The 27,437-nt window shown below is 37.4% G+C and overlaps 1 protein-coding gene across 1 annotated transcript in view; it reads right to left on the reverse strand.

The window, feature by feature from the left end:
• Positions 1 to 25,455, reverse strand: part of LOC127626653 (protein sidekick-2-like) — a 92,545-nt gene extending 67,090 nt beyond the window's left edge. The window contains exons 1-3 of the mRNA XM_052102632.1: positions 25,317 to 25,455; positions 14,112 to 14,218; positions 10,923 to 11,070 (exon numbers count right to left, since the gene is read on the reverse strand). Coding sequence (XP_051958592.1) covers positions 10,923 to 11,070; positions 14,112 to 14,218; positions 25,317 to 25,396 — 335 coding nt within the window. The 5' untranslated portion in view covers positions 25,397 to 25,455. The remainder of the gene's footprint in view (positions 1 to 10,922; positions 11,071 to 14,111; positions 14,219 to 25,316) is intronic.
• Positions 25,456 to 27,437: the final 1,982 nt, after the last annotated feature.

Here is a 27,437-nt window from a genome sequence, read left to right on the forward strand (position 1 = left end):
TTTAAATATTTGTATTTTATTGTATTCATTTTATTTATTTGCAAGGTTTATTTAATGTTTATTTCAACAAAAATGGTTACTATAAAATGGTTATGCAATGAAAAATTGCAAATCTCATATATAATAAATGTGAAATAAAACAGCTCATGTAATTTTTTGTTTGACCCCCTAATGTTGACGATCAAGATATTCAAAAGGACCTTACACTGAAAAAAAAAAATGCATTCCAGACCTTATTTTGTACCCTATTAGTGGAAAGTGCCAGTAAACAGCCATGTATTGTGCATATTACCATTGTTCTCCTCTTTAACAGTACATTCACACATCTCACACTGAATAACCATCCATCTCCCATCTCTACTTGAATGCTCCATTGCTGTCCACTGGGCCGAGGACACTTGCCCCATGGAGTGCCAATTACTGTGCCTCCTTTGTTTTCAATCAATGTTTTCTCATTATGAGTGCGTGTTGGAAAATTGAGGAAGAATTGTTCGTTCTGCGCGGCTGCCATCAACCCGTCGCGCACACCAACAGTCTTTAAGCTGGCACCCTCGTTCCTCTGGCTCAGCTCCTCTGGGGTGTGGAATGCTAATAGGAATGTGTCATTCTCACTACTGGAATACCAAATGTGTGCTGGAGCCCCAGAGCTGTTTCAGAGTAAGGCTGCAGATGCTCACTGATAAAGTAAGCATATTTTGATGCACAATTGACAGATGTTTCACCCAACTTTCCTTCTCTCTTGGATGTACAACCGTAAAGGACTATAATGTAGACTCGATTGGTATTGCACGTATTATAAAAGTTTTTTTTTTATATAACACTATCAAAGTGCTCAATACAAGTTAAGCTCAATCAACAGAATGCTGGCAAAGACAACACAGAAAGAATACACATTAGCTCTGTTCCAAAACCTAGTGAGTTGCCTAAAGCCTGCTTTATACTCGATGCAACCGCTTCTTCACGAGGGTTCGTGTGCACAAAGTGACATTAAGACAGCTTTCGACTGGCCTCCACAAAGTTCTGTTTTGCAGTCATGCACATATCAGTTTTTTTAACTTTTTGTGTGGTACATATGCACTGCTTCAATCCAATCCAATGTATTCAAGGAAAGGGACAGGACAGATGTGCCTGAGTAAAATTACTGCAAATAATGTTAAAAGAACAATGTTTTCACAGAGAAATGACTTGTTCTTCAGTTGTTCTTGTTCAGAAAGACAAGTGAGCCTATTTATCCATTAACTTTCCTTTTGTATACTAAATGAACAGGTTTAAATGATACACTAAACTTTGGTTTCATTAAATACAAAATATTTCATTAAATATAAAATAAAAGTGGCAGAGGCAGCTGGTAAGGAAATTACCATACTGTCCTTATCCTTTTAATCCTTTACCTTTTGGAAAAACAGGTAACAATTTACTAATATATATATATATATATATATATATATATATATATATTTATTTTTAATTTTTTCTCCCCAATTTGGAATGCCCAATATGCAATGTGCTCTAATTCCTCATGGTGGCGTAATGACTCAATTGTGGTGGAGGATGAATCTCAGTTGCCTCCGTTTCTGAGACGTCAATCCACGCATCTTATCACGTGACTTGTAGAGCGCGTTACCACGGACACAAAGCTTGTGTGAAGGCTTCACGCTATTCTCTGCGGCATCCACACACAACTCAACACGCGCCCCACTGAGAGCGACACCCACATTATAGTGACCACGAGGAGATTACCCCATGTGACTTTACCCTCCCTAGCAACCAGCCAATTTGGTTGCTTAGGAGACCTGGCAAACAATAGTATTTTGATTAACAAAAATGTATAAATGATGTAAAAACTCTATATATTTATAACTGTTTGTTTAAGATACCCTTATGATGCATTAACTAATGTTAAAGAATGGAAACGAACATTTATTTAAAAAATTACAGACATTACATTAATGAGTTCATCAGTGCAATTAGGCTTGCTTAAAAGCAAATCACATCTCATATTTCTATGCAATGCTTAAAATTACCTTTACAGCAGCACCATTAAGACATTAAGTTCCCGAACAGTCAGCTGTCAAAGGATATTACATCAACCTTCTGAAATGATTAATGAGCGCTGTATGATTAGTGCAGCTCAACATAGAGGGATGACATAAGACCAGATAATTGACTTTAATATATCTCCTCATGTACAATCTTGGTCTCAAATTTCTCTGGGTTTCGGCTCATGTTGGATCGCTGCAGACGGTTAAAAGGCGCGAACGGCTGAGGTGTGATGATCAGCAGTGAATATTTCACTCTGCTTGGGTAATTGTGTGGCAGGTGTCAGGAAGAAAGCCACACTGCTGCTGAATTATGGATTGGAAGAAGGACATGGCCCACGACTGCAAATTAATCTCAGGTGATTCCCTAAACCTGAGCGAACAGAGTGAGAATAAAGATACAGACTGAGCAGACCGAGCAGCTAATGAGGCAGTGAAGAACATACACACGCTCACATTTATACACTGTTATCTCCTTATAGACCCATTCACATTAGTTTAATAAAAAAGCAATCACACATACACACACACACACACACACACACACACAAACACACACAATCTAGATCGCAATCACAAGATCACAAATTCTTACTCAAGTTGACTGACAGTACACACATAATAAAAGAGTACACACACACACACACACACACACACACACACACACACACACACACACACAAACACTGCATGCATAAAACCACAAATTCTTACCCTGACTGACTAATGTTCGCACATTTCCCACATTACCCATAAATATTGCACATATACATATTTCTGAAAGACAGGCATGAATATAAAATAAGATTAAACCCATCAACCCATTTTACTACAGTGACAACATATGACAGACTTTTAATTACAAACTTATTATACTTGGCAAAGGACATATAACCCAGATATCCACATTAAAATTCTTATATATTATGTCAGGAATTCTGACATCATTTAGTAAATATATTCCTTAAATCCATCTTGACACCGGAATATATAGTGAAGTAATATAAAATATAAAATTGAGTTATACAGTATTTTTTCTCTCTGGTTATTCCATCTGAGCAATCAAACTTATGATTTTCAACTGGCAGATAATAAAATGGTTTAAAACCCCCCACAGATTTACATTGAAAGAGGGACCAGAGTCATATATAGGGACTAAAATCTCATAGAGACTTTTTGGGGAAAGGCTCTTTTGACTTGGTCCAGTAAGCAAGCACCTAGCAACCACTCACGACACCCTAGCAACTGCATATCAACACACTCGAAACCACTCAGAACACCTTAGCAACTGCATACTAACTCCCTGGCAATCACTTGAAACACCCTAGCATCATTGCAGTGACAATTGTACAGGCAAGAACCACTCACATTTTCTTCAAAAAATTTAAAAAGCTAAAACCTGTTTCCACATGTCTTTCCTGCCATTCCCTCTATCTCTGATATGTTTGTACATGTGTTTGTTATATTTCAGGGTGATTATAATTATTAGTGACTGTTGTAGAAATTTGTCGAATCACAGAACTGAGAAATTACTATGACTGTGAGTTGGGTTTTTTCCTTCAAAGGTATTTACCTGATTCAGTTACTGCAAAGCTGCATTAACGTTAAATAAATGGAGTCTGCATCTCTGTTCCAAAACGTAATGAGCTGCCTACCTACTGTAGACACCATTTAAAGGCATCATTGGTAGGCAGAAAAGGCTCCTATTCACTCACTGCAAACTTTGTTTGAGAGTCCTGGCAAACTTGCAGCAAATACGCCTCTCAATATTTTCACATGCAAAAAAGCTTAAAGCTAAAGCTTTAGGGCAAACTTTTTCATTGTCGCAAAAGTTTTGCTGCAGATTCACCACTATCTTCACCACTATTTGTCAGAGCTCTAGATTTTTTGTAACGGGAGTTCATTCTTCACTTCATTCTCAAAGCTAGAAAGAAGGTTGAAAATGTATGAAGGCTGAGTAACAGTATGCTTTTTGCAAACAATGCCACTAGAGCCGGTGTTTAGAAGGGCATTTAAATATGAAAAACACTCTGATATGAAACTACATGTAAAACCAATGTAATAGTAATAATATTATAACATGTTAACAATGACTACATGCCTCATTCTATGAATAGAATCCACATGAGATCAGTAAAAGAAGCTGCTTTAACCATTCATTGATGATTTAAATTAATGTGTACTAGGTCATGTGTAATTTGTCATGTTTACATTCTGCATTAATGGAGCTAAAGCTAACATGCTATATTGAATGCTATAAAATGCACTATTTTTTTTATACAATTTTTTGGGGATTTTTGTATATCTTTTAAGATAGGTATATAAAAGGGTGGAAACTCCAGAAATGAACCAGAAAAAAACTCTTGCCGTCAAAGTAGAGCGCTGGGTCATAACCACCCATCACGTGGCCAAAAAAGGTGTTTGCTCAAACTTTGCGCTAGCAAGCTTTTTCAAAACACCACAAAAACTCTGGCCAGATTTTATAGAAATTATCATACACTCATTCTTTTTTTCGAATTAACTAAAAGTATATCATCGCTTTAAAGAATAGTTCACCCAAATTTTTATTTTATTTTTATAAAACCTATCAATTTGCTTCATTGATCGACTGGAGTCATGTGGATTACTTTTATATAAATCTAATTATCTAAATATACCTTTTGGACCGTCAAAGAGCCAGCAGCCTGATGGCACCCATTTACTTGCATTGTATGGACAAACAGAGCTGAAATGTGCTTATAAAAATCTTCATTTCGAATCATTTTGGTTCTCCTGAAAGAAAGACATACACATCTGGTATGGCAGATATTGAGTATGTAAGTAAATAATTAGAGGATTTAAATTTTTGGGTGAACCAACCCAAAGATTGAGACTTTTGGCTAAATGAAGCACTACATGTAGCCTTCGAGGAGAAGGCAATTCCAGATTCCCTTACAAATATAAAGAGTTCATGACAAATTTGCTGCAAACTTGTCGCAAATTCGCCACTGATAATTTTCACATGTAAATGAGCTTTGTGATAAACTTGTGGCAATTTGTCAATTGTTGCCAAAGGTTTGACGTTCACCACTACCGGTGAAGAGATGCAAACTTCTGGCAAACATTTGAGGCGAATCACAAGCTCATTTGCATGTGAAAATAATGACTGGAAAATGTGTGGCAAGATTCCGGCTAGTTTGCCAGAACTCTAGATGTTTTGTAAGTTACTGATCAATGAAATCCATCCAAGATGGCAGATGATTGCAAATATATTTATATTTCTTTCAATACTAAATGATTTCAGTACAAATAGTGCAATCTGATTAAAATGATATGCTGATAATGCTTATAAGAGTCTCGCATTGTTAGCTTAGCAAAATGCTAACATCAAACTTGAGTCTCACATGCACTAGGTGTGAGGAGCACAATTTGTCTAGCCTGCTGAGTTGTATATGCAGAGCATTTAAACCATCCCCTTATGAGGTTCCATTTCCATAATTTTCTTAGTAGGCTGCTGCCTGTGAGGGCAGCAGGAAGGATGCCAGCTCACTAGGTTTTGGAGCAGCGCTTGAGCGAGCCTGTGCTTGAACATTATGTGTGTGCTCTGTGTGTGTGTGTGTGTGTGTGTGTGTGTGTGTGTGTGTGTGTGTGTGTGTGTGCTGACCCACTATAACAGTTATATGTACACACTGGCGAGTGGAATGGCATTTGTCAGTGCAGTGCTCTTTCTCCTCTCTTTAGGGAACAGTAGAGTCTGCAGTCGATGACCTCTATTACACTTAGACAAATACAAACGGCACAAACCACGGTCTCTTTAGTGGGAATAGGATCTCGGGTGAATATAACACACTAACACACAGTTGCAGTCATGGTAAATATATCAGGGAACACTTACACATACTGACAGAAAAACACACACACACACACACACACACCATCCAAAAACACAAGACCAATGTAAGCTGACCAGAGGCGGTCAAATAAAACTGACAGAGAATATGTTTGAATTTTCCAGGGGAGCGATCAGGAATGAAAACCAAAAAACACATACACAACCAACACCTGTCTCACAAACAAAAGCTAATGCTATTTTTACAGCCAATATCTGCAGTTTTTTGGCTGCAGGAAAACAGAACTAGTCCCTCTGGTGCCATCAGTGTCTGTTGAATCGAAATCCTTTCTGACACTCTAGTCAAATATATTCAGGCCTCAAATAAAACCTTGTTTTTACCACCGACAAAAACACAACCTGAGCCAGAGCATGTGTCTAAAGCATTTAGTCCCAACCATGCCTGCCTAACTGCTCTACGTCTGATATAACCAAGGAAATAGACTCAATGCTTGTTTGCATCAAACACCCTTGGGCTTTGTGACCTTTAACATCTGCTGTGGAATGATGTTATGAATTTTTTATTCTGACTGAACATGTTTACATGCATGTGAAAATTCCAATTAATATCATAAATTGGTCATACTCTGATTGTATATGCATTATGTTTAAGGTGCTATAAGCAATTATGTTTTGAAATGACATGTTTTGGCTTTGCGTTCCATTTGAGATCATACTATCCTTTGAACATTTCATACACTACATGGTCCATAATGTACTGTATAAGTGCACAGAGTATATATAGTAAGTCATTTGAGACACAACTACACAGTTTGGTAAACATGAGTGACAACCACATTTAATATCTGAAGTGACTTTGAATTTGACACTTCAAGAATAGCACCTTTTAGTAAGAATGTAGCCAATGTGTCTCGGCACAAGAACTGTTTGAAAAACACATACAAACACATGGTTTTTAAAAAGAGAAACTAGATGACGAGACTGTCAAATGAGTAACCGTTATCCACACACCAAAGCCTATTCACCTCTTATCTAAACTGAATTAGATCTGAAGGGAATCGAATAAAAAAATAGAAGAATAGCACCGTTTGGAGTGGAGCCGCTCCTGGAATGTGTTTACCATCAGAGGTTCTGATTATACACAATCAGCCCTCTCAAATAGCACAACAAATCAAACGCAGCCAGTGGAAAAGGGCCTTTCAATTGCATTCCCATTCAATAATGAAAGACTAATGGCTATTGCAGTTAAATGACTGCCTTTCGAGCCGCTCTCTCGCTCCCTGTAGGCAGGAAAGTAATGAAGGGAGGGTGTTGTCTCATACCATACCAGAACAGACAAGACTGCTGTGGGACACACTGGATGATGGTCAGAGAGACTTAAGAACGGTCTCTAGACTTCAGAATCACTTTCTTGTCGTTATTGTTTTGTTATCAACAGGTAGACAGACGGAATGACTGGAATGGAGAAGAGATAGTCCCAGTTGCTGCCTCTCCATACGAAATTGCCTTTTAAAGGGAAACTGGAGTCAGGGGAGCATGGAGAGAGAAGGAATGTGGCTTCTGCTGCACAAGCTTTACCAATCTAAAGCTCAATTTACAACAAAATCTGTTCATTTTCTTCTTGTCCAACGTGAGAATAAGAAAGAAAGGAATGAAAAAAATTATTTGGTTGATGGGCAAATGCTGGTCAGGCTTCAGTGTATGAATGTGTGCACACGCACAAAAGATTAAGTGTTCTAAGTGAGTAAAAATAGTTTTCATGAGTTCTTATAACTCTCAGCTATTTATTAAAACCACCTCTTAAAGGAATATTTCAGATTTTATTCAAGTTAAGCTCAATCGACAGCATTTGTGGCACAATGCTGACTCCCACAAAAAAAAAATATATATATATTATGACTCGTCCTTCTTTTCTTGAAAATAAAAGAAGCAAAAATGTAGGTTACTATGAGGCACTTATGGCATGGTCACACATACCTCTGCACAGTGAAATTCCACAAGCAAAATAGAGTCAAGAGAAATTGTCCTGGGATATTACATGGCAACTGGCCCATCTATTGAGAGTGGGGGGTGTTTGGGGAGGGTGAGCCAAAAGTTGTTGAGCGGGGGTGTTTCGCTGTTCCTTTTCGCGGCCGAGCCTTCAGCCCGCTTCCTTCCTCCAGTTGGCCAGTCCGCCCCTGATCGGCCCCAAAGTGCGTCGGCCCACCGGGACAATGCCCGGTAAACCAGATTACTAGTCCAGCCCTCACTACTGGTGGCGACGTGCAAAGGTATGTGTGACCGCGCCTTTACAATGGAAGTCAATGGGGCTAATTTTTGGAGGGTTTAAATGCAGAAATGTGAAGCGTATAATTTTACAAAAACACTTACATTAATTATTCTGTTAAAACGTTGTTTAAATCGACATTACACCATCATGTCAACAAAGTTGTAAAATTGGTTATAACTTTACGCAGAAAACCTAGTATGCAATTTTATCACATTAAAAATCATGTTAACACACATACTATTTACGTCTTGTGGCTACACTTTTGAAAAAGTGAGTATTTTAGCATTTAAGGCTTGGCCCCATTGTAAGTGCCTAAATGGAACGCATATATTTGCTTTTTTTAAGAAAAGGAGGGGCAAGTCAAAATAAATCTTCGAATGCTGTCGATTGAGCTCAACTTGTATTGAACCCAGAATATTCCTTTAATATTGCATGCACTTGCCATTAGCTGGGTTTCCATCTACATATTTTAATGTGAATTTTGGAAAATCTAAAACTAAATTTGCAGCTTGGATTGAAACCTCACAATTGACTATTTTCTGATTGAAATTAAAATGCTAAAAGAATGTCAGACCTAGCGTCTATGTAAAAGCATTACTTCTTTTATGTCAAGAAAGTGTTTATCTACAATGTTATTTTTTATCTCATTTTCTTATTTAATGCCCGTAGTTTCATTTATCCAATTTATCCAATAACTGCTATAATAAAATATATTAATCAATAATGTTGAGTTTCACTTAATGCTGATCATACATTAAATTCATTTAACTTTTAAATAGTAAACTAAATGCACTGAGAATGTTAGCACATGTTTTAAAAAGCATAAAAGTTAATCTATTAGTTATACTTTTATTGTAACATAAATGTTAAATTTTTTGGGGAAAAAAGTGAACAGCACTGTTAATGCACAAATTAGCACTGTAGGAAACCCCAAAGCAAGTTCTGTAGAAACATGGCTCACTCCCAGGCATTGATTATCTTGGTCTGTTCTGTTCTGGGCTGTGATGGCATGATTAGAGGGGAAAGATATATAGAATGGGTGAAAGCTGAGGTAGAAATATTTGTGCTTCAGAAAACTGTTTACCAACCCCGGGCAGTTTCCACTAAAACGAGGACCACCAAAATTAGTACAATCTGTTGAAAAAACAAATCGAGCGAGAGATAAGAATTAAACAAATTAGAGCAGAGACTGTTTTTCAGTGTTAGAAGTGTTAGGACGGGTGAGCAATCCTCCATGGGCTTCTCGGTCAATGTTTAGCTTATTTCCATTTTTCATGGAGTCTTTGAAACTGAGACGGAGGTGCCAATGGCCTGATTAAAATTCAATTAAATGATTTTCTTGCAATAAATTGTATCTGCTCCACTCATTTGCATGAGGTAACCTTGGCTTAGAGCTAGAAGCATTCACTAACTTTGCTATGTGAGAGACACATCAGAGTGAAGGAGCACTATAGGAGGACAGAGAGAGTGTGAGGAATTGGAAATATTTTGAACACATCATTCAGTAACTTTGCAATGTCAATTAACACTACATTTTCCCAAAATTTATAATTTTGTCATCTTTTACTCACCCTCATGTGATTCCAAATCCCTACAACTTTTTTTCTCCCCTGGAAGGCCAAATTTTTAGGAGTTTGTTCACTTTATTAATGAAAGTGAATGGGGAATTGAGCTGACAAGCTCCTTAATTACATAAAACCTGGTGTGACACGTCCATGTTTTGAGAGCTTAATCGGATTTTCATTGAAAAATAACTTTCACAATTTCTAAATTTGCCTCAGAAGACTTGGAATATAATGCAAAAGTCTTATGAACCCCTTACAATGGGATACTTTTAGTCATTTTTCTAAATATCTCCTTTTGTGTTCCGTGAAAGAGAGAAAGCCAAATGAGTTTGGGACAACATGATTGTGAGTAAATTATGACATAAATTTCAATCCGGGTGAACTATTCTGCTGTACAAAACCACAGCATAGTAATAACTACATCAAAATGGAAACTGAAATATTCAATTCAATGTGTTGTGACTGTCCAACCAAATGTGAATTATCTACACAAAACTCTGTTTTTGAATATCAGAAAAGTTGTGGCAAACCCGCCTGTCATAGCATGATCATGAGAGACACAATTTTGGTTAAAACTAAAACTATAGTTACTGCGTTTTGGCGTTGCAGAGCAATACTCCTTTAATTAATTCAAATGTAGTAAATCACCTTCAAGTTTTGCATGCACTAACCCACCCTTTGTATTTGCAAGTACAAGCAACAAGTCTATAGCCACCCAAAATTGCTATTTGACAATAGATGGACTGATAGACGGATAGACAAAGAGATCAAGAGTTAGATAGACAGACAGACAGACAGAGACATATAGATCAACCCAAACTCATGAACATTCGTAACTATTTTACGATTTGGCTATTTCGTATTGAGGACATGCTTATTAAGATTATGCCCTAACCCAAACCTCTTATCTAAACTTAACCAATCAGTAGAGTGTGTAAACATGATAGAAAGCTCTTTGTGTGTGACAGAAGCGCGTATTAGATGGAAATGATGTCCAGCGACGTCATTGACAGTAGTGAAAGTCCTAGTAAAAGTACATAAGAGTACGGTTATACAATATCATACGAATTAGCCAAATTAAGAAAAGTCCTATGAATCCTTACGATTTTGCCATGAGAGTGTGTAGGACAGACAGACAGACAGACAGACAGACACCTAGACAGACAGAATCAAAAGAGAAAGGAACAGAATAGGGAAAAAAAATATATTTATAAACTTACATCCGACTGCTGGGAGGGATTTTGCGTCCATCTCTGAACCATGTAACCTGTGGCTGTGGGAAACAGTGTATGTGTGGTGCTGGTATGACTGCTCCCTCTCCTTGGGATATGGCTTGGACTCGTTCCCCTTCCTCAAAACTTCCCATGTCTATAGACAAACACAAAGGACACTGAGTAAGCAGAGTATGTAAGCATGTGAGCTCATGTGTTAGCAGACTGTTAGTTGTAAAGGGGTAGTTCACCCAAAAATGTAAATACTGTCATCATTTACTTATCCTTCTGTTGTCCCAACCCACAATATAATTATTTTCTTGGGGGGAATTCAAAAGGCAGAATGACAGCCTCAGTCACCATTCACTGTCATTGTATGAAATAATAATAATAATAATAATAATAATAATTAATGCAATGGATGTGAATGGTGACTGAGACTGAAATCCTGCCTAATATCTCTTTTGTGTTCCACAGAAGAAAGAAAGTCATATGAGTTTGGATCTTATTCATTGTTTCAGTTTCTGTCACCATCTGCTTCAGCTGGAGAACGTTTGACAGACGAGTTCTGACAGTGCGCCAGACATCGTCGCAGTTGTTGTCGAACAGAAGATGAAATGTGCCAGCTAGCTTTCAGCCACGACAGTGACCAGAAGTGACTCATACGAACGGACGTTCACCGTGCGTTAAATCAGCAACCATTCTTATTTGCAACCTGATCCAGCACAAGAAATGTCCTTGTTGCTGGAACGTTGCCAGACATGGGTCTCTAATCCAAATGTAATGCTGAGAAATTAAGAAAGAGTATCTTCAAAACTGCCTGATCTAATGTTGGTCCAAAAATAATAATCTTATTGATTTGCCAAATATAAATCCCCAAAAACAACAAAACAAATGACAATTACAATTACAATAATAATAATAATAATAATAATAATAATAATAATAATAATAATAATACAACTTTATACAGTACAATTTACTCACCCTACATTTTAAAGGAATAGTTCACCCCAACATGAATATGTTCTCAATATTTTTTTTTCTTTCATCAGGTTAATAACTGCCTTAGTTTATGTTAATCTGGTGTTGAGGAGATTTAACCCTTTCATAGGTAGCACCACACATATGTGACATTTATTAACTGGGCCCAGCATACTAGAGTCACTCATACTGTTTGTGTTTCTGCAACAGCCAGTCATGTCACAAGCTGCCAGATTAAAAACGGCTTTCGCACAATGCTGCTGCCATAGAGAGAGAGATTGAATCGCTATGCAGTTCACAGAAACAGCTGCTCAAACATCCTTTTCAACCAAATAAGTCCTACTGTTTTATATTCTTTGCATTCTTATGAACATAATAAAATAACTCACTCTGTGGGGCATTCAGGGTAATTTAGAACCTACTCTTGAAAGGGTTAATAATCAAAGCCAGCTTCTTTAAGGTTTTTTGATAGAATTATTCATCAAAAAGCTAATCAAGTAAAGCCACTTAAAAGAAGTAATACAATATCCAATATGCCAATGTTCAGTCTTTGATATCAGAATGTTGTGATTTCCTGTGTATGATTGCACTCACTTTATTCTTCTGATGAAATGCAAGTTAATTGGATGTCAGTTATTGCACAGGTGGTTGAGAGAGACATCAGACAATCAAACGAGCAAACTCCAAAGACCTTCCATCTGACTAAAAGTCAAGTACTTTCACATACTGTAGCTAGATCGGTACAAGGATGTTTAAAGGGAAAGCTGACACAAAAATACAATTATTTAATCATTTACTCACCCTCACGCCGTTCTAAACCCATGTGACTTTCTTTTTTATATAGAACACAAAATAAAAAACATAATAATTAAAATCTTGATATCTGTTGTATTAATGAGCACTATGAGAGAGTCTTGTTTACTGTGTCTTAGTGCTAAAAATAACGCAAGATATCGCATGAACACTCAAAATAACTGTTTAAATGTCTATTTCCTCCCCAAAACCTATCAAATGCATTTAAAGAAATTGGAATATGACACATGAGCCGCATGGACTACTTTTATGATTCTTTTGGGGTCTTTTTTAAGCTTCAACGTGAGTCCCTATTAACGCCAATGTATTGAAAAGACGGCCTGCAACATTCCTTAAAAACCTTTAAATCTCCTTTTGTGTTCTGCAAATGAAAGAAGGTCATACAGGTTTTGAATGACTTGAAGGTGAGACAATTAAGACAGAATTTTCATTTTTGGATGAGTTTTTCCTTTAATCGACCGAATCGAAGTATTCCTTTAATAATTCCTTTAATATTTATCCATTTCAAAATGATCTGCACTTGCCATTAACTGCATCCGCCTGTGTGTTAGGGTTACCTCCTTCTTCTTTCAGCTCCAAAATATAACAACAGCTCTAATTTGCTCTATTGTTTTTTATTAGTATATATTGTTGTTGGGTTTTCCTATTCCCACTTCCAGCTGGCTCGGGCTCCATCTCACTAAGAAACCCTTAGTGAGCAATTCCAAATGAGAGAAAAGACAAACAAAATATCAACACTTTTAGACCGCCTCTTATCCAATCAGATTCAAAGATCGGAACTAACTGATATATAAACTGATTTAAGGGGAACTGTTTGAAACACCTTATTTGTCGGTGGTATATCAAGGCTCTCGCTGCACTATCCAAGGGAAATCAAACTTTGATAATGGCTGAAAACAGAAAAATGTTAGTGGGCAGCAGTGATGTACACAGCCCTTGTGGTATGTGTGTGTGTGTGCTGTAGAAAAGACAACTCTGCTTAAATCTCAGCGCTCTTAAAGGCACCTCTGCTTAAAAGGGCTCATTTTGATTTGTGAACGAAAGAGCAGCCCCCGTTCTGTGCATGTCAGTGGTGGGCACTGAAATTTAAATCTGGCTTGAAGCACCAGAGACTTGCCAATCGGTTCAAGCATTTTATCGGTTATAAATAGGAGGAATTAATACAATTCTGAGAGAGGGAAGTGATTGGTCACCACCACATCCTCATCAATCTAGAGTGGAGCAGCTGTGGTGTTGGAGAAAAGTTTTTATTTTCTTTATGAAACAGTTGAAACATCACCTCACCAACAGATGCTGAGCCTGTGAAACATATGACAGAAGGTCATAATTTGACCACACACTCACACAAGAGCCGGCAGACACACAAATTCAAACTACTTGAGTGTTCCCATGGTTACTCACATGCCACTTGTACTTCGGTTCTCCTCTGTAACAACGCTCCAACTCTGTTCCTCACAATACACCTATAGAAGCCAGCGTGCGATCTGTCCAGAGATGGTATCAAATACCTGTGAGAGATTAAAATAAAATCATGTTTGCATAATTTTTGCACAAACGAATAGAATTTAAATGAAAGAATCGGCAGATATAATGTGTAATGACAAGATTCTCCTCATTTAATAAAAACAAAAGGCAATATAGAAACATTTCACTAGTGGTATCAGACGGACCACACTGTGTATCCAAAACAGTATATCAAGCATCATGTAATGCCATAAGTGATTAATAAGTGTTTTATATGTATATTATATATGTATAAATAAATCTCATTCAATCTGTCAGCCTATGTCCTTTGCAAAAGTGAACATCTCTGCAATCTGTCAACTCAAGCACAGCTGAGAGTGCTTTCCTTTTCATATCAAATTATGTTCCTTATCTTTTCCTGAAGCACTCCGAGAGAATGAAAATACAGCTATAGAAAAATTATTTTCTCTATATTCCCATATCTATGATGACCTTGAATACCTTGGCTTCAGTGGAGAATGTAAATGCGCTTGCAATACCATGTCCTTTTCAGCAGGTGGCACTTTAACATACACAATCACTGGGAAAATACATTTGGCAGCCCCTGGTTTTTATTGATGTCCATGAGTGTATAAATGAGACAAGATGAAACTATGTACAAATAGCTTTAAATCCATCTGCCCAAGTCACCCTATGTCCTATCAGCCAATATGGCCAAACCATTAGTGGTGGAAATGACATTTCCAAGGGCTTGTCCCTTAAAGGATTAGTTGGCCCAAATGATCTCATCCTTTACTCACCCTCATGCCATCCCAGATGTGTGACTTTCTTTCTTCTGCAGAACACAAACAATGATTTTGGAAATAATATCTCAGCTATGTTGGTCAAAACAATGCAAGTGAATAGTGACCAAAACTTTGAACCTCCAAAAAAAAAAGAAAAGAAGGCAGCATAAAAGTTATTCATATATCTCCAATGGTTTAATCCATGTCTTCTTAATCAATCTAATCAATTTTAGGTGAGAACAGATCATGATTTCAACTCAACAAGTAAGTGTAATCGAGATTGCCACGACTGCTGATATCAAGATGTTTTGTGAAAAATAAGTTATATTTTGGTCTGTACTCAACCAAAACCGATCGGATCGCTTCAGAAGACATGGATTAAACCACTGGAGTCATATGGATTACTTTTATTCTGCCTTTATGTGCATTTTGGAGCTTCAAAGTTTTGGTCAACATTCACTTGCATTATGTGGACCTACAGAGCTGAGATATTCTTCTAAAAATCTTTGTTTGTGTTATGCAGAAGAAAGAAAGTTATACACATCTGGGATGGCGTGAGGGTGAGTGTGAATTATGGTGAATTATGAGATATTTTATTATTTTTGGGCTAATTATTCCTTTGAAAAAATATGATAAAATACACTTTTGTCAACTTATAGGAGGAGGACATTATGGCTTCATTATAGCTAACAGACTTGGACTAAGAGACAAAACAACTTGAACACTTGAGAACAGACAACAGACTTGATTCTGGAAACTTGTCAAGCCATGTCTAATTAGGACAAGGTATACTATACAGTTAAGTTTTATATTGTACTTTGACCTTTATACAATAATGGCTTTGGTAAATACACCAGTTATCACACAGAGTCAGTGTATATACCTACAAAAACCTCATTATGTTAATTTATTTCTTATTGTGAAGTGGAAGAACGTTTTAATCCGAACAAACCACATCTTCTCTCAGCTCAACTGACCTGGACCCATATTTAAATGACCTAAAGGCACCTGGGCCACACATTACTGGACTGGAATGATCCCAGACCTCATGGATCAATGATGAGGGAGATAAAAGAATGAAATAGCACAGAAATGAGAGAGACAGAAGGAAGGAAGTTGAGCGAAAGAGAGGGAGATGAGTACGTCTGTGCTTCGATCAAGATGCTTTAAAAAGCCATTGACCTCAAATTGCAATCAATACAAACAATGGAGTAGAGCCGGTAAAGAGATCTGTCCAGACACAGAGAATGAGAGACAGAGAGATGGAAAGAAAGATAATGAGACAGACAGAAAAAGAGAATGAGTGTCATGAGACAACATAATGTTATGAATCAAAAAACAAGAAACAGAGAACAAACAAGAAAAAAGAAAGACATGAAAGCAGGGAGACACCAAGAGGACAGTGATGGATTATCCGGAGGCAGTTTGGAAGGTCAGTGGTGTGGCTATAAAGTTTGCAACTGGAAAGTGGCAACGTTACAATCTGCCACTCAAAGTATATAATTAACTGACCAGTTTACATCAGTTGGGCATAAACCTTCAGCGTAAATTTATAAGACATGGGAAACAGTAACAGAATAATCATGATCAAATATAGTTACAATTAGAGCTGTGGTGCTCATGTGAGTGGCGCAGGTTCGAATCTAAACTGCAACATGTCCCAATTCCAGTCATTCTCTATATCCAATAATTTCCTGCCGCCTCTTCCAATGATGCCCAAAGATGATGAACAATTCTGTCATCCTTACTCACCCTAACATTCTTTCAAACCTTTGTTATTTTCTTCCTTCCGTGGAACACAATAGGATACATTTTGATGAGTGTTGAATGCACTCTTTTTCCATTGAATGAAAGAGAAGAGAAATATGCGCTTAATGGCAGAATTTTCATTTTTGGGTGAACTATCCCTTTAAAATCCCTTTAATCTGGTTCAAAACAAGCATGCAAAGTTCTTAAAAATGTTATCTTTGTATTCATGTTGATTTTTTCCACAACTAAGTAATGTATTATATTCAGGGCTGGACTGGTAATCTGGCATACCGGGCATTTTCCTGGTAAGCCGATGCACTTTGGGGCCGATCAGGGGTGGAATGGCCATCGGTAGAAGCAAGCGGGCCTGTGGGTCGGCCGCGAAATGTGCTGAATGGGCTGCGATAGGCAAAAATGAGAACGGACCACAACATTTTTAAGAATTTATTTTAAACATATACAATATATATGTATTTCTATTATTATTTATTTTATTTTTTATTTGAGAAAAAATGAAGGGTTTACTCTATATCTTTTGCAAAAGAATAGTTCCACGACTGACGTATAGGTGGCAATCTTTCCAGATACAGTGCTCCTATAAAAACTTGTGTTCACTGGGAAAACAAGCCTATATCAATGTTTATGTTTATAATGTAAAGAGATGTGTACTGTGTATCTACTCTAATGAGTCTTAATATTAAAAATATTTCAATTTCAAAACATGCTTGAGCTTCATTGAGAAAATGTCAGACACAAGCGGCATAGAGATCTATCAGAATAATCAGTCCATAACAGCTGTACCTTTTATTTATACCCACACTGACGACAGACCTGCAGTTTAGCCTAGCTGTGAGAGAGGCAAGATCAAATGCCTGGAGTGGTGAAATAAAGTGGTTGGGCTTAAATGACAGGTGTCTTGTTAGAACGCAGGAGTTGCGGGAGCTGTTATTAACAGACTAAAATAAAGTATCAAACGATATTAGTGATGAGGTTAGCAGGTTAAATTTCCTGCCAGGCATGGTAAATTGCTTCTTGTGTGAAGTATATTAGCGCTAATGAACTAATTAGGATGTATGGTTGGTGGTGGGGGTACACTTTTTAGTGTGATAGCGAGGGAAATACACATATGCCCTGAAACATTTGGCTGACTTTATCAGTGCATGCAGTACATGCTACATACAGCTAATTCTACAAGTGAAAAATAGGGGGAAATTCTGACCGGTGGTACTTGGGTCTGAGTTGAGGAAAAGTTTACCAAAAAAGAAAAATGTTGTCTTATTTACTCACCCATATGCCATTCCAAAACATATTCATTCATTCATTCATTTTCTTTCTTTCTTTTGTTTTATTTTATTTTTTAAGAATATTCTTGCTTTTCAAAATAATAAAAGTGTATGAGGACTGAAGAACAATAAATACATTATAGTCTAAGTCTTCTGAAGTCATATGATAGCTTTGTGTTAGGAACAGACCCAAATTAAAGTCTTTATTCAGAGAAGATCTTACCATCTCCATGCGACCAGATAATTGGATCAGTGATATGGATCAGTTTGGGATTAAATCCTTGTAATTCAAATCATTGATTCATTTCAGAACAACCGTCTAAATGATTTGTTCATTCAAAGTAGTGAATGTAGTCTATATGACTTTTAAGCAAAATTTTGTATAAGAAGCAGACCAAAATTTAGTGTTAAAGTTGTATGGACTACTTTTTTGTTATTTTCTCATTCACTTTCATTATACTGTTTGGAAAAGAGTAGCTCAGGATATTCTTTTGTGTTCCACAGTAGAAAGTCATATAGGGTTGGAACAATATGAGGGTGAGTAAATAATGACAAAATTGTACATGAGCTATTCCTTTAAGAAAAGAGATACGTATTCTGACAGGTGGTGCTTTTGGCTTTGAGTTTAAACTTGCAAAGTTCCGTGAAGAATCAAATCCTGCCACCAGCGCCACATATTCAGGGTGACCTCCTCTCTATCTTCTCTCCCATCCCTTCTTTCTCTAATGAATATAATTAACCTTTAAAAGAGCTGCGAGCCTGTGCAGCAGGTTGAGGGAGAGTCAGTAGGGGCTGGGGCTCAAGACATTGATTGATTGATGTTCCAGCCAACAGACCACAATGTCTGGTCCCCTTTAATTAGCCTTCCGTTTACGGAGAAGAGAAAGGCATGCGATAGAGCGAAAAAGCCAGAGATGAAGTTCAAATGCTCCCCGACTGAGATGGGTGACAAGCAGTCACCTGTCTTTTCTGATGTTGCCTTGGCAACCCGTCACTGGTCAGGCTGTCCGTGATTGTGGCTTTAACATTTCCGCAAGAGCAACTGCGCAACTCTTCAAAGATGTCAAAGAAAAAAGTTCCCAGTCGAGAAATCTTAGTATAGTAGCTTGCTTCAAAAGCTACAACTCTTATCAATAGAATGTATATGCGCACTTCAATAATTGGAAGACCTTCACTGTCCACTTCAGTATTTTTTTGATCTTTTTTAATGCCTTTAGAAATAAAATGCATTTACATCAGATAAATGATATCGTCAGACTCCTGGAGATGTTCAAGAACTCTCAAGAGCACATCAACTGATTGCGATTTACTGAAAAATGCTTGACTTATATTGCACCATAAACACAATTAGAACTGAATTGAGAATTCACTTCCTGAATTGTAATTTGAATCTGAATTGCAACTATAATTTGAATTTAAGGAAGTAAAATTAAAATGCAAAAGACATTCATACTGCTGCATTAAACTGCTGTAAGTTTCATTTTAATGATATTTTACACATTCCCATATAAATGACCTATAAACATGTTATTATACACAACATATTGGATATTTCCAAAAACATATTAAAGAGATATCACACTCAAAAATGAAAATTCTCTAATCATTTACTCATCCTCATGCCATCCCAGATGTGTATTACTGTCTTTCTTCTGCTGAACACAAACAAAGATTTTTAGAAGAATATCTCAGTAATTTATGTTTTGTCACACAACATATGTTAGAATAATGTAAATTATACAACTGGCCCAAGCTGGTTCATGCTGGTTTAGAGCTAGTCTAGCTGGTGAACAAGCATAGCCATGTTGTTTACTAACAAAAATACTGGTCAACCAGCCTATGGTCATTATGATGAGACTGGTAAAGCTAGTTAAGAAACCTGGTAGGTACACCAGTATCCAAAACACCCCATAATGTATGCTGGTGACCATCAGTGTTGATCTAATGTCTTTTAACTTTGGGTATATCTGGACCATCTCAGATGCAATTGCTTCGATTTACATACAGTATTTACTCACAAATGCACAGCCAGACAGAAACACACACTCACATTACAAAGCAGCCATTATATCACTAAACTAAAAAAAAAAAAATTATGTCGTAGTTTAGGTACAGAAGGAAATTCCTTAGCATTGTCTGGATTTAAAGTATTGCTCAGTAAGTGATATGCGTTGGTATCAGGTCACAGAAATGTAGCCAGTGCTACAACAGACCAGGCAAATGTATACATCCAAAAAAGAAAGCAAAACAGTGCTTTTTCTGCTCCAGTTTTTTTGGCAACTTGTGGTTATAGGCAAAATAAATAAAAGAATGCATCTTCTACAGGCATACACTGCAGGTGATTCAATTTGCTGTGAGCGAAATGCTGCACGACTCGGTCTGCAGGCGAAGAAACAGGAAGTGCAGATAACATCTTCTGGCTACAGAATAATCAGTGCATATCATTGATGAATGGCACTGCCTTGCAGTAACCAAACAACAGCAGCACTATCGGTTATGGTTACACTAATGGCAGGCAATTTGAAATAAGAACAGTGTGTTTGCTTGAATAAGGAGCAGAGAGATTTTTATGGAAACACTAGAGAAGCGCAGATTATTTTAGTCGCAGAGAACAGATGTGTACGTTTCTTTGACTGGACGAATTACTCCAAAACAACTGATTTTAAAACTATTTTCCAAAAGATTATTACTTTCCTGGAGGGCAGTAAATGAAGTGTGAAATGATGAGCATTTGCAGGGCCCCCAAAAAATATTTGGACACATACAGAAGCCACGCTTAAAAATGTAAGAATTTTATTGCATTAGATGAGAACCCAAGTGGCAGCAAACCAATGATGCTAGACTATGTTCTTGGAACTACGAACTAACTTCACATATCTTTGCCATTTTAATAGTTACGTTTAACCAAATGGTGCCAAGGTAATTTTTAGTGGATGTATGAAGACTTAGGATGTATAATTCCACTTACATTTGAGAAACAGAATTTTTTTGGAGTGAAACATTTTGTTTGAAAAGTGTGCTTAAGCTGTTTTTAAATTTACATAAAGGCCATTTGGTTTTTATTTTGTTATCTAATGCAAAACTCATATATTTTTATGTGTAGCTAAAGTCTCCAAATACTTCCAAACTCCACTGTAGATTATAGTAAATGTATCAAATGCTATCTACATCGGACAAATGGTGACTAAACAATGTTAAAACGTTGTTAGGGTTGTAACAATTATCATTAAAATGCATTGTGGAGATGAGGGCGTGGTTGAGTGCCCATCTGGGGAGAGAGAAAGCGGTAAGGACATTCACCTGAGATGAATTGTGACTAATTACCATTTCCATGTTCTCATAGAGAGTAGGGGGACATAAAAGATGGCCCAGTCAACCTAAAGAGGAAGAGAGAGCCCAGCTGAGAAGCTGTAGGTGTGTTGGCTGCTGCCGTTGATCTTTTATATTGTTGAGCCGATTCGGCGATTCCAACAAAGGAATGTCTTTTAAACTCGAAACTTGTTTGCTTTACAACGCAACAGTACAGCTTCGCACGAACATAAACTCAAGGCACAACAATATGAAGATCATCTGGGCTCTCTCTCCCTCTTTCAGTGGACTGGGTTGTCTTTTATCTCCCCTGACACTCACTGTGAACATGGAAATGGTAATTAGTCACAATTCATCTCAGGTGGATGCCCTTATCGCTTTCTCTCACCCCAGATGGGCACTCAACCACACCCACACACATAGCATATACTGTAGTGCTTCTGAAAGTATGGTAAAAGAAGCCATACAATATTATCGTATTATTAAAATATTATCATCCTCAAATTTCCTAATTGGAGCACAACTAACAGTGACACACTGTATTAAGTATTTACATAAACAAACCGAAACTGTGACCATAGAACTGTGATGCAAACCAAACTGAAAGAAATTCAAACTGTTAGAACTTAATTTCTATATAAAATTTCTTAGCAGAGACCGTCTTTCTGAAAAAAAAAAAAACCTTACCAGAAAAATGTGACAATGTCAATGGCATAGGCTAACTGTTTTTGAGATCTTTCACTAAATTTCAGTGAGAACACTCAGTGAGAACTTGTCCCTGCCAACCTCCAGTCAAGGCAAATTATTGCACTGAACTCAAGTTAATACGTGCAGATCCAGCGTGAAATTGTCCCTCTTAATGTGAAAATATGGTATCAGAGTCTGCAGCGAGAGTCAAACTTGTTTACTTAGATTTAAACATGAGAGAAAGAACCAAAAAAAAACTGAAACAAGGAACAATATATAAGATAGTGAGAACAGCCTTAAAACAAGCCTGCAAGTAATTTATCTGTTTGTAAATATATAGTCAACTGGCCAACCAACCAATCGAACAACTTACTGACTGACAACTGATTGACCAGCTACTAAATTACCTGACAGACCGACCAACAGACTGACCAACTGAACGACCAACCGTCCAACTGACTAACTGACTGACTGACAAACCAACCGACCAACAAGCTGATCAACCAACCAACTGATGACCAAGCGACCGCCCAACCAATTGAACATCTAACTGATGGACAAACCGACCGACTGACCAACTGACCAACCATCCTCACTAATTAAGGGTGGCTTGCGTTACATACAGTATTATTTTTCTTACATGTTGCATTTAATCCTGCAAATTACTTTGTAGTGTCAAACAGAAACATACAACTACTGACCAATTGACCAACAGTACAAACAACTGAATGACTATTCAACCAAGCATCCAACTGTCTGGCCAACTTGCCGACCAACCAACCTCACTGACCGACAAGCATCTGACCAGCCAACCGACAGACCAACCAAATGACAACCAACTGAACGTCAAACCAGCTGACTTTACAACTGACTGACTGACCAATCAACCGACCAACTAGCTGATTGACCAACCAAATGACCAACCAACTGAATGTCAAACCAGCTGACTTTACAACTGTCTGACTGACCAATCAACCGACCGACTAGCTGATTGACCAACCAGTTGACCAAGCAACTGACCAACAACTGACCAACCAACCAGCTGACCAACTGACCAACCTCACTGATTAAGTGTGGTTTGTGTTACATACAGTAATATCTTTCTTACATGTTGCATTTAATCCTACAAAGTAGACATAAAACGACTGAGCTCATCACTTGCACAGGCAGGCTGATGTCATTAGTGCCACAATAGCAGAGTCAGCTGAGCTGGCATTAGAGAACAACACTACTGCCAGACAAAAATTGATTCGGCTCATTTGGGAAAGACTCCTTTGGGTATGAGAGTCTCACATACTGTACACATTACATCTACCAGGAGGCTAAGGAAGGAAAGGTCATTGTGAGAGCTTGGATTTATATTCATCACTCTCTCTCTCTCTTTGCATAGAAAACAGCCCATGGCAAAATTACCATAGAGCTTTGCTGACCTACACATTTTCACATGCTTTCACCTGTCATAGGGGAGCACACCAATGACACAGGAGAGATGCCATACAAACACACGCGTGTACATACGTCTGACAATCTTTTGTGAGTTAGAAAACTTGTGAGGTTCTGTTGTGATCAATGTCACTGGACACCTTGACCTCTAGATGTGTCTGATTTTATAATCTCTCCCTCACTCTAAAACATTTGAATAATCATAATTTTATCAGAGTCTTCGTCTATTTGTGTAAATTAACCTAAATATACAGATACAGAGGTCAGAGACCGGTGAACGATTCAAAGATTTTAAGACTTTAAGACAATGAGCGCGTTCACATGCACGTTCTTACACCGATTATACAGTCGACAACATGTAAGATTATGTGAATTCCTTAAATGGATTTCTTATATCATGGTAAGGTCATGAAACGATTTAAGTTTTGATATAAAAAATAGAGAATAATCACTGATTTCCTCATGTAAACACGGTTCTTGCATTTTCTGTTTTTTTCAATAAGTTGATTTTTTATAGTTATCAGCGCATTAATGTGCATTTATTTTAAAGACAATTACTGTTTACATGAACATAAATTTACAATTAAATTACTATACATAATGTGGACAAGTTTCAATATTAATCTGAATTTCAAGGACAAGTAAATGCAGTCATTGTCAGCAAGGTCTTAAAATAGCTCAGATTAAGAGATAGAAAAGTCCACCTCCCTGAAGACAACATAGTGGGCAGCACACTAGACTCATCTAGACTCATCCTGTTCCTCAGTGTAATCAGTCACCATTATCTTTTTAATTAAAAATCCATTCACCACAGCTCCAGAGTTGATTTATATTATATTCAGATAATAGTTAATTAAAAGAAACTCTTAATTGGATGACCTGAGTACATTTGATGGCAGATACAATTGTTTTTAAATGCTAATTTTGGCTTTTCCAAATTGTATAATTATTTCTTTGAATCTTTTCCTCAGTAAATAAAGATGAAACTATTTGTGTGTGATAAAAAAAAAAAATTGCTGTTCAGATTGCAAGGAGAAGTTCTATTATAGGTATTTTAACTAATAAAACAAACATTTGATCATATTGGTCACAGCCAAAGCTAGGGAAAGAGACGGAAATGTTGCTTCAACACGTGTGATTTTTCCCCCAAACCACTTGAGTGAAAACCATGCCCCGCAGTCATGACTAAACCCTCAGGAAAATTTTCATTGGTCATCTCAAATCACACAGTCCCCTCTGAATAGTTCAGACTCTAGAAAGACTGTGAATGGATCCGATGCCGACCAACAGTAAGATAAGCCTGCCGGTAGTGGTTTGGGCATGAAAAGACAAGAATATAATCGCTTAACTAACATCACTGTTTTGTATTGGCCATTTGTTGCAAAGCCACGCCCAATTGTGAGGTCCCCCAATCTTCATATAGAGAAGCCAGGCTTTCAGGGAGAAAAATATATTTACTGTAAATATAAATATATATAAAATATATTTACTGTACTATTACTAAGCTGATATTTTTTTTCAATGGAAAAAAACATTAATGAATGACTAACTTAAAAGTGCTATGCTGTTTAAAATGTTTAATCACAAAACTACTGCATAAAGCATAATACTATGTGTATGTATATATATATATATATATATATATATATATATATATATATATATATATATATATATATATATATATATACCGTATATATTATGAGGATATACTGTAGTTAAACTTGCCAATGCAGCATTTTAAAGGGATTTAAGGGGGAGCTGTGCTTATGTAGACTTGAGCTTCAAGACATACTGTTTTAAATAATTTAACATTCACAAAAATAAATAAATAAATAAATACCAGAATACAAATTAAAACGTGTATTATTACACAACACACTGACCTGTACTCCAGTGAGAAATGAGTGATCTCTGTGTCATTGTGGATCCATTTAAATTCCAGAGGCCAGCTACCCTCGGCCATACAGGTCAGAACCAACCGGTTCCTCTCCAGATGCAACTGACTCGGTACCGGTTCTGTCTTAAAGTATGGGGGAACATCATCTGCAGAGAGACACAAAGAAAGTGAGATAATGAGAAATTAATAGGGAAGAATGACACTTTTTAGTTTTAAAAACACTTTTAATAAAAGTAAGTTGACAGACAATCTCCTCACACAAAGTATTCACACATTTCAAAGACTATTAAACAACATGTATATTAATAACAGACCTCAAACAGATGTCAATGTAGTACTGTATTAATGAGAAATTTTCTCAACCAAAGTTTTTCAACCATTTTACAAAGAGCATCTCTGTTAACACATTGTCTCAAAAAATCTTCATAATCTGTCATCATTTTGAAATATTTAAATTTCTGCTATCAACCAGCTATTTATACAACACCCACACATCTTGCCCTGCATTAACTCCCACCATATTCTTCCGGCTGATCTGAAATGGCCTTCTAAGTATATCAACAATTGATATCTCACTCAATGTTTGACCCTGTATCTAGCACTTTTAAAACTTACAAAGAGGTAAAATCTTCCCTAAATCCATCAAAAACATCTTCAAAATATTGTGCAATGTGGATAACCTATGGCACTACATGCAAAAATGAAACCACAACTGTCTCCCTGAAGTTACAAAATGTATACACATCTGAAACAGTGGGATTAACCACCTAAATAAAAGCAGTAACGTATTGGATACTGATGCAACCTCTGTTCCCTGATGAAGGGAACGAGACATTGTGTCGATGTAGTGACACTAGGGGTTCAATCTTGAGAGCCCCAATCACCAAGCCAATGAGAATTGGCGAGGGAATTTGCAATCCACTGCCCCGTCTGGACCAACACATGCTTGCCTTGAATCAATGGCCGAAGGCTTCTCAGGGCCAGCAATACCACCAGCAACTCTAAGCAGTTGATGTGCCATTGGGGTCGGCACACTTACCTGTTGCAGGCTGTCTTTCTATGGAGAACGAGAGAACGGGAGGTACTGCCTGCTTGCACCCCAAGCACTCGAGACAGATTTCATGGCTGTCTGGAGGGGAGAGATAATGGCCACATCTAGTAGCAGAAAAGTGGAAGGACATCTTTAAAAAGACACCAGGCGATTGCACATGCTCTTTTAGAAGGAAATATACTCCTTTGAATATACTCTTTTAGCACCATAGACTCAGCTGCCGGAGTGCCCAGGGGAAGCACAACACTCGACCATGCGAGGGTGACCACTGATATGAGCCGTAAAATCCAACAGCGAAAGTGAAAGGTGAGAGGATGAACACAAGCATGCATTTAGCTCCGAAGAAAAAATCTGAATGAGAGGTGCACACCATCTCCTTTTATACCCGAATGTCCGGGGCGTAGAGTGGCATGCAAATTCCACTCGTCAATTCTCATTGGCCTTTTCTATTTCAAGCAAAGGTGATCTCAAGATCGAATCCCTAATGTCACTACATCGACACAATGTCGAGTGAGTGACAGACAGGGAACTGCAGCAACACCATGTACAATCTGATTGAGATGGAAAAAAAAAGTATCAGTTCTCAGGAATAATTTGACAAGCAGCAAATAAAGCTCACAGACTCGTATTGTGTTTTACTGTAATCTGTGCCTGCTACTCCTATTTGCACATGGAACTTCAAACATGGCCTATTTTTTTGTTTGCAGTTCTACAAACCTAAACCCTGACTCACAAGCTTGAGTTTACTCTCTAGCTCGACTCTAAAGTGTGCAATACCCTGCTGAAAAAAACACTTTAAACCAGCCTAAGAGAGTTCACTAGCTTAGCTGGCCACTTAGCATATTTCCACTTTGCCATACTGGTCTAGTTTAATGGTTTTATAGCGGTACGGGCACTTGGCCAGGCTTGGAAACCAGCTAGAATAGCTAAAACTAGTTTGCCATACTGGGAGACCAGCAAACCACCATGGTCTGGTTTAAGATGTTCTTTTCAGCAATACACAATGTCTACACTTGTAGACTTAGTTTGTAACACACAACACAATCATGTCCTGTC

This window comes from Xyrauchen texanus, chromosome 33, assembly GCF_025860055.1.
Source record: "Xyrauchen texanus isolate HMW12.3.18 chromosome 33, RBS_HiC_50CHRs, whole genome shotgun sequence".
NCBI classification, from domain to species: domain Eukaryota; kingdom Metazoa; phylum Chordata; class Actinopteri; order Cypriniformes; family Catostomidae; genus Xyrauchen; species Xyrauchen texanus.